The 8958-nt window shown below is 50.0% G+C and overlaps 1 protein-coding gene across 3 annotated transcripts in view; it reads right to left on the bottom strand.

Moving 5' to 3' along the window:
- The window catches only part of CYTH3 (cytohesin 3), an 88851-nt gene extending 83116 nt beyond the window's left edge, over positions 1-5735 (bottom strand). For all 3 annotated transcript variants that reach the window (XM_045993024.1, XM_045993023.1, XM_045993022.1), the window contains exon 1: positions 5589-5735. In XM_045993024.1, coding sequence (XP_045848980.1) covers positions 5589-5631 — 43 coding nt within the window. In that variant the 5' untranslated portion in view covers positions 5632-5735. The remainder of the gene's footprint in view (positions 1-5588) is intronic.
- Positions 5736-8958: the final 3223 nt, after the last annotated feature.

Here is an 8958-nt window from a genome sequence, read left to right on the forward strand (position 1 = left end):
GATGATTTCCTTTAACGCAGCATAATCTGCAATCATTTTCTGTGTCTGTTTACCTTTCCTGTCTGTCTCCCATTTAAACAAAAGTCCTGGGAATTCAGGCAATTCACTGGCCTTACTCACTCCTACTCACCCTTGCACTAAGTACAGGACCTGGCATTGGTCAGGGCCTTATCCATACCTGCTGCATCAATGTTCCAGAAGAGAACGCTCTACTAATACTCTGAAAACACCTACCATGTCACTTTTTTAAAAAGATTGATTTATCTATGAGAATGGTGGGGGTGGGGCGGGGGAGGCAGAGGGAATCCTGAAGCAGACTCCCTCCAGAGCCCCAGGTGGGGCTGGATCCCAGGACCCTAAGATCATGACCAGAGCAGAAATCCAGAGACGGCCGACCAAATGACCAAGCCACGCAGATGTCCCTGAACAGTCAAAGGAACGGTAATTTCCTGTGCACGGACTGAAAATATAGGTAACCTATTTTATAGGTTTCTACACTGAAAATGTCATTTTTTAATATTTAAAAACATTCTCAGGATGCCTGGGTAGCTCAGCTGGTTAAGCATCTGACTCTTGGGGCGTCTGGGTGGCACAGCGGATTAAGCCTCTGCTACTGGCTCAGGTCATGATCTCAGGGTCCTGGGATTGAGTCCCGCATCGGGCTGTCTGCTCAGCAAGGAGCCTGCTTCTTCTCTCTCTGCCTGCCTCTCTGCCTACCTGTGCTCTCTCTGTGTCAAATAAATAAATAAAATCTTTAAAAAAAAAAAAAAAGGCATCTGATTCTTGATTTCGGCTCAGGTCATGACCTCAGGTTTGTGAGATCAACTCCCAGTCTGGCGCTGTGCTGGGCGTGGAGCCTGCTTAAGATTCTTTCTCCCTCTCCCCCACACCCCCCCCTCCAAAAAAAACACCACCAACAACAACAACACAAGCAACTCTCAAAAAAGGTGTTTTCTTACCAGCATACTATTTTCCTGTCAAACTATCAAACTATTTTCCAGTTCGGGAAGAAGTGGAAATAAACCTTTCGAATCGCAAAAATAAAAAGGTACAGAGCCACAGCTTCTTTGCACTTACATCCCCCACCTGCTCAGTTCCCACTGCCCTCTGCAAACGGGCGAACATAATTCTTGGTTCCTTATTTAGCCTTCCCGAGAACTTTCACACATAGAGGCACTTGAAAGAAAGCAAAGAAGAGAAAAGAGAAGAAACATGGTAGCATACAATGCACATTTTCCTACACTTTGCCTCTGTAACTTAGTAAGATATTTTGGAGCTCTTTCCACATCAATTCATAAAGTGCAGGGGTGCCTGGGTGGCTCAGTCAGGTAAGCGCCTGACTCTTGAGGGCCCTGAGATCAAGCTCTGCACTGGGCATGGAGCCTGCTGAAGATTCTCTCACTCCCTCTGCCGTCCCACCCCTCCCCCTGCAGGCTCTCTCTAGTGCCCGTGTGCGCGCGCATACATACACACACTCTCTCCCCATCCCCATCTCTCTAAATTTTTTTTTTTTTAATCATAAAGTGTGGGGCGCCTGGGTGGCTCAGTCAGTTAAAGCCTCTGCCTTCGGCTCAAGTCATAATCTCAGGGTCCTGGGATCGAGCCCCGCGTCGGGCTCTCTACTCGGCGGGGAGCCTGCTTCCCCCCCACCCCCCACCCCCGCCTGCCTCTCTGCCTACTGTGATCTCTGTCTGTCAAATAAATGAAATCTTTTTTAAAAAATCATAAAGTGCTTGTTCCTTCCTTTCTACAAATTCCTTCACCATCTGGGTCTAAGATTCATCTGATGAGGCTCCTGCGGGTGGACATCTGGGTTATTTCTCATTCTTTACTGTCACAAGCAATGCAGTGAATGATCGTGGACCTACAGTACCTCCAACACGCACAAGTACACCAGCAGATCAGACCCCTAGAGCTCTGATCGCTCAAACGGTTTACACGCTCGCAGCTGTTTACGAAGCGCCAGCTGCCCAGCACCGCTGTATCCATCGGGACCCACCCAGAGAAACGGAAAGCCCCCTAAGAAGCTGAAAGGGAGGAAATTTCATACAAGGAGTTGGTTGCACGCCTGATGGAAAAGCTGAGAAGTCACACAGGAAATGGTAAGACAACCCGGAGCCCCGCAAGAGCGAGACGCTGCTACCGGCTCCAAGCTGCAGGCCCAAACAGAGGCCGTATTCCCAAGGCTCCGGGGCCTCAGTCAGGGGGCAGGAGCTGGAGCCGCAAGGAGAAAGAGCGGTTGTGGCCAGAGATGGTCTGAGGCAGAACAAGAGGAGAGAGAACCCCACTGCCCCCTTCCTGCAGTCACCAATCTCCCCCACCCCCACCGGCGACTACCATCGGTCAAACCTAGCCCCAGGCCAGCTGACCCAAAGGTCTGGAAAATGTTGCCTGCAGGGGTGAGTCCCTTGGCCGGCAGGCCAGGGGAGGGCAAGCCGTGGAGCTGAGCCAACAGGATACAGGCTGGCGCTGTAAGTAATTTACCCTCCTACTGCCAACAGATGGTTTCAAACGCGGGAGGGGGTGGTCCCTGCTTGCCCCGCAGGTGAGAGGTGGGCTCTCAACCGGGTCTTAATTTGTATCATTTCATTAGGAGTGAAGCGGAGCACCTTTTCCTGCGAAGCACACACTTGATCCTCATCTACACCGATTGGGGAGGGGGAAACCAGTACAGTTATTCACTTCATCGGCCACAGATGGTCCATTCGGGAACATCAAGCAGGCAGATTCCCAAACTGAGCATTAAGATGGTGGCAATGAGCCAAACTAGCCAGTCACCTGCCAAGTAGAGACAAATCTCAAGAACTGTTCTAGAAAAACTGAGCAGCAACAAAGCCCTGAAGGAATTAAAAATACCTTAACTACACTCTGCACACATTATAAGTAACAATGTGTTCTTGTAATCTTGTACCACCCCCTCCCCCACCTTGTTCCTCCTTAGAACTGCCTTCCTACCATTCACATCACCATCCTCTCCCCTTATCTTGCACTGAAACAACAAATAATACCCTGGACAAAAATTCAAATTATAAAAATAGCAAGTCAGAATCATTTTTGAAGTCTTTTAACCCCACTCACACATGAGCAAAAAAGAGCTCTTAAGTGATCTCCCGTGCCTGTCTCTCCTCTGACTTGATTATTTACCCTACCTTGTAAACAAGCTGTGGCTGACTTCCCAATGTACAGTTCAAAGTTCTATACTCTAAAAATCTACACAAAGAAGTTTTTTACTGTTGGCCGGCAAATAACTGGCAACTGAAGTTATTCTGTTTCAAGGGCTGAACATTTTTAAAGTTTGAACTTTAACGCAAAGTTTTTAAAATCTAAATGGCAGTAATAACTATAAAGAACTTTAAAGGGGTATGTTAACTTCAAAACCTCCCCAAAACAGTTAACTATAAGCACATCAAATGTATAATGACTCTAATTCCAAAGCTCTAAGGCTCTCACTTATCCAAAAATACACTTATTCTAAGATCGCCGAATTTATTTTGAAGTGTTCTACAATACAAGGAAGATAATAAACCTTATCGATGGATGTTAAAAGTTGTTTTCCAGCACCTACCATGCTGCTGGGCATTTTAGTAGACAAATAACTGCTCATTGTTGATTGTTCTAGTCAGGGAGATTAAAAACAATCACACCCGTTTCCCAATGCAGGGTACCTTTTTTTATGTAAGTTTTTTTTTTAATTCAAATTTGAAAGTAACACACATCATTCCAGAAACTTGGAAAATATACAAAGAAAACAAAATATCCATGATATCACCAGTTCTTACATTGTTTCGGCCACGATATATAAAGCAACTGCTTGCTTTCAATGGTTGTAACTTTTTATCAATAAACTTCCCACTATCCAGCTCACCTTTCTCCTATTAGGCATTGCTATTTCCAATTTTCTACTATTACAAAGAGCGTAATCGACATCTCTGGGCATGAGATTTTTTTTTTTTCTAAATATCTCTCATGGGAATGCAATCTTGAAATTAAGAGCCCAAAGAACGTTTGAAGACTTTTGATACTTAATAACATCCTTTGTTACAGTACCAAGATCTATAAACTGCTGGGCCACACTGACTTCCTTTTCTAATCTTTACATCTGCTTTTACCTTCAAGCCCGCCACATTTCTGTATTCAGAGTCGGACACACTGTCCAGACAAAATCGCCAGCCCAGCAATGTCAAATGTTTAAATATTATGGTTGTTTATTTTCTAAGAAGGGAAAACTGCTACGTGCCTGTTGTTACCCTAGTCGTGACAGGCAGGGAGCAGGGTATCTACGGAGAACCCACTGATTAGAATCTTCAGACAGCCAGCCTGGCTGTAGGAGGGCTTGCAACTGGGCTCCTTCTCTCCACAGCACTTTCTTTCATAAACAACACACCCACTCGGTGCCACAGTGCTACCCCTAGCTTTAACTGTGAGAACTGAATTTGCCAAATTCCACTGTGCATGCCAACTTCCCACCATCGAAGCCGCATCGCTTCTTGGGGCACAAACATTTCCCCCTGGGCAGCACTTAACAGTCTAGATAGAAGGTACCTTGATTAACCACTTCAACCTGAAAGCACTGGATACTGCTGATTCTTACAGGCAGCTGCTCCAACAGCCTGTAATTAAGATTTTTTTTTTTTTTCCAAAACACTCCCTCATTATACCAAGGGTTCTGAAGATTCGGTCTGTCAGCATAAAGGAGATCCGCAGCAAAAGTAGAGAAATCCTCAACTTCGGGTGTCCTTGTGAGATAGGGGTATTAACCCTCTGCTTTCCAAAGCAACGACCCCCTGCATCCGCACGCGTAATGCTGCCATACGGACACAATTCGCAGCATGACACAACAGTAATTTGCATGCCACTAAGTAATCCACAATAAATGCAAATCTTCCTGCCAGGGGTAACTAAACGTCAGGCAGGCAGCCGGGTTTTCTGGTCTCACCTCCGTGCCGGCTGCCCCTCCCGACTCCGACCCTGGGCTGCTCTGACTTACGTTTTTGGCTTACCCTGTAACGTTCCCTATTTCATAAAATGCGTGTTCTCTGGCTGCCCCCTCCTCGTTGAAGCCGCCCCACTGACTGACCACTTCTGACCTAAAGACCGAAACACTGGTACGGTTTTCCACCCTGTCGCCCCCACTATCCCCTCTTGGACCCGCAGAATCCCCAATTGGAAACTTTCCTCACCCCATTTCCCGGGGATACCCCCCTTGCGACCACCTAAGACGCCAAGGGGGTCAGCCTCCTGCGGTCGGGCTCCGGAGGGCGTGAACGCCCTTGGCGAGGAGAGACGGGGAAGGTCGCCCCCAAGCCCCGCCAGGACGACCCCCGAGCCCTGCTCCGAGTCCCCAAGCCGCCCCGGCCGCAGGCGACCCCGGCCTCGCCCCCGACCCCCGCTCCGGTTCAGCGGCAACCCCGTCGGCCCCCTCCCCGGGGCCCCGGACCGGCGCGCCGCCGGCCTCAGCCGCCAGCAGGCATCGGCGCCGCCCGGACCTCCGAGCCCCGGCCCCGGTCCGGCCGCCCCGCTCCAGTCCGGCGCGCCCGCGACCCCCGCCCCAGGCCGCCAGCCCGGCCGGCCACACCTCCGACACTCACCGCCGCCGCCCTCGCTGCCACCGCCGCCGCCGTCCTCGTCCATGTTGAGGCCGCTCCCGCTGCCGGCGAGCCCGGGGCCGCGGGCGGTGGGCGCCGCGGGTGCGGAGCGCGCGGGCGGCCGGGCGGCTCCAGCAGCGCGCGCGCCGGGTCGCGGCCCGGGCCTCCTCCGGCCGGGCGGGGCGCTCGGCGCTCGGCGCGCCGTCACGTGACGCACAGGCCCCGCCCTTAGGTGCGGTGGGCGGGGCCTGGCATCGCGCGGCCCCGCCCGCGGGAACGCGCCCGGCCCCACCCGGACCGCGCTGGGCGGGCCCGGTGCGACTGAGATGCGACCCTTGGGGTCCCGCGGCGAGGCGACCCCTGCTCGGCCCCCCCGCCCTCGCGGGGCCTGGAGACGCTGGCGGGGTCCCGGGCGCCGGATGCCACTTCTACAGACCCCCGGCGCCGAGGGTCCTCCTCGCACGTGCTCAGGAGACGCACGCCTTCAAAAGTCGGCCCGTCCCCGGTCGGCCCCAAGGCATTTCCGAGCAATTCCAGCCTTTCAGCTTTCTGGTGGATAATGGAGGCGCTCCTTTGCTGGCGATGAGCGCACTTTACAATTAACAAAGTGACAGGCTGGACCCGAACCCCAAACCCGCACACCTGGGGCCCACCCTCAGCGGGCTCTGCAGGGGCTGGCTGGGCCGGCTGGCCTCAGATGCTCTCGCAGTGTCTCTCCAGCCTCCTTTGGAGAGCTGCCAGCTGCCCTGGATTTATGATGCAGAAGGAGCTCAGAATTCAATTTCCCGTGGGCACAGCCAGGGTCCTAAGCGCAGGCCTCGTGGGCACAAGGCCTCGGCTCGTCCTGCTCCAGATCTCTGAATCTCCTTCCTCGCTGGGCATCTTCGCTTCCAGTAACTCCCCCGAAGCCCTGACATGCAGCTCCCCAGACTTTCTGTTCCTCTAGCTTGAACTAAATTGCATTAAAGAAAAGGAAACACTGTAATGGAGGAGATAATTCATGTCTAATATAATTTTCCAGCAACTGTTTTATATTTACAAAGGGCCTGTTTAGTGGAAGGATCCTTCCGCTGTCATTTATCCAAGCGGACAGTTTTCACCTTATCGTCCAAGGTTGTAGGATGACTTCAGGCTTCAGTCTCCTGATAACCTCAAGAATTAAAACACCCAGAATTCCCGCGCTTCTCAATTAACAAGGCACACTTCTGGGAGCAGAGAAGGTATTTGGCAGCTTATGGAACAAATAGGCAACAGAAAAGGGGTCTGGGTGTCAGGCGATAGAGGTTTGAGTCCCTACCCACAGATGTGGCTTCCTGATCTTGTCCCTGTCGGCTTGGTTATCTTGAAGATAACTGCATGGCTATTGAGAAAAAATGACAGCACATGTTGAACTTGATGATTTGATATGTGGAGCTTTGAACTCAGAGATACTATCAATTATAAAAGGCCTTTAAATGTCAAATTCCTCATTCTTTAGGTTTCTCAACGTGGGATCCAAGGGGCTTCTCTCAAAGTTTGAATCTGAAAATTGCTCTCTGATGCCCATCAGAATAAAGCATGACCCAGTTATCTGTAAGCAGAATGTTATATTATCCCCACACCTGAGCCTGGACCTCCACTTTGACAAAGCCTGCAAAAACTTTGGGGGAATACAGGCTTACGGTGTCATTTTGTTCTTGAAGGGAGAACTTAGAAGACTTCAAAACCTTCACTACCCTAAATAAATAAAATCTTTTTTTAATAAAAGGGGGGGGGCGCCTGGGTGGCTCAGTGGGTTAAAGCCTCTGCCTTTAGCTCAGGTCATGATCTCAGGGTCCTGGGATCGAACTCTGCTCGGGCTATCTGCTCAGCAGGGAGCCTGCTTTCCCCCCCTCTCTCTGCCTGCCTCTCTGCCTACTTTTGATCTCTGTCAAATAAAAAAAAAAAAAAATAGCAAACTTCACTACTCAAAGAAATTACTATCTAATGGGAAAATTTGATGGGTGGGCGGAGCTGTTCTCCAGTATGTTTTAATCCCACCACGATAGCATTTATCGAATCTGCTCACATGCAGGTTGCCCCTACATATAGGAACATTCAGTATCCTAGTTACCCATTACGATAGGCATTCACTTTAGGTCCAGCATGTGTGTGGTTTACTCAGAAGTTGAAAGCTTTATAAATGAATTCGTAACAGAGACCATTCATGCAGCAGACATCGCTCCAAGATAACAAGTGTTAAACCCAAAACCCCATTGCAATCACTCAGACAATAAATATTTAGGTACCTGCTGTATTCCAGGCACTGCCCCAGGTGCTGGAAATATGATGATGAAAAAGATCAAGTCAGTCCCTGTCCTCAGGGGACTTAAAGCCTAAAAGGATTATAGCCATTAAGCAAAAAATTGCACAAGTAATTTTGTAATTGGATTTTGATGTCCTACCCTATTTCCAGACTTTCTCACGGCGTTTGCTATTTCCTGTGGATGGGCTTTGGAGCCTTGAAACTCCCTCGGTCTGAGACTGTAGTCTGTATTTATTCTGTCTCCACGATCCACTGTAGGGCCTGGCCGTGTCAGAGAAAGATAGAAAGCAACAGCATTTGTTACTGCTGCTGAATGAACAGGACCATCAAAAGCAGGAGACATCTTGAAAACATGTTGAAACCCATTTATCAGCCCTCAGACAATTGCAGAAATACTTTAAGAAATCAAGAATGTGCACATTCCGGAAAGGTCAGAGGACTTCTCCTTTGTACATTCATCTCCACCCTCCAAGTGGAAGTCTGTGAAACTGGACAGAAATGTCCTCTTCTGGGGGCACCTCGGTGGCTCAGTGGGTTAAGCCTTTGCCTTCAGCTCAGGTCATGATCTCAGGGTTCTGGGATTGAGCCCCGCATTGGCCTCTCTGCTCAGTGGGGAGCCTGCTTCCCCCTCTCCCTCTGCCTGCCTCTCTGCCTTCTTGTGATCTCTCTCTCTCTCTATCTCTCTCTCTCTGTCAAATAAATAAATAAATAATCTTTACCAAAAAAAAAAAAAGAAAGAAAGAAAGAAATGTCCTCTCCTGGCACTAAGATCGCAGGAGCCAAAACCCTGCCAAGGCCTGTGTCCTCCCAAGCCGCCTGAGCTATGGCTGCGGCTTCCCAAGCCTTTCCCATCTCCTCTGATAGCAGGCAACAAAAGCAGAGACAGGAGCACCTGGGTGACTCAGTGGGTTAAAGCCCCACATCGGGCTCTCTGCTCTGTGGGGGGCCTGCTTCCTCCTCTCTCTCTGCCTGCCTCTCTGCCTACTTGTGATCTCTGTCTGTCAAATAAATAAATAAAATCTTTAAAAAAAAAAAAAAAAAAGCAGAGACGGCAGTGACCGTCAGCAGATGGGAACCTCACTCATCCTT

This window comes from Meles meles, chromosome 21, assembly GCF_922984935.1.
Source record: "Meles meles chromosome 21, mMelMel3.1 paternal haplotype, whole genome shotgun sequence".
NCBI classification, from domain to species: domain Eukaryota; kingdom Metazoa; phylum Chordata; class Mammalia; order Carnivora; family Mustelidae; genus Meles; species Meles meles.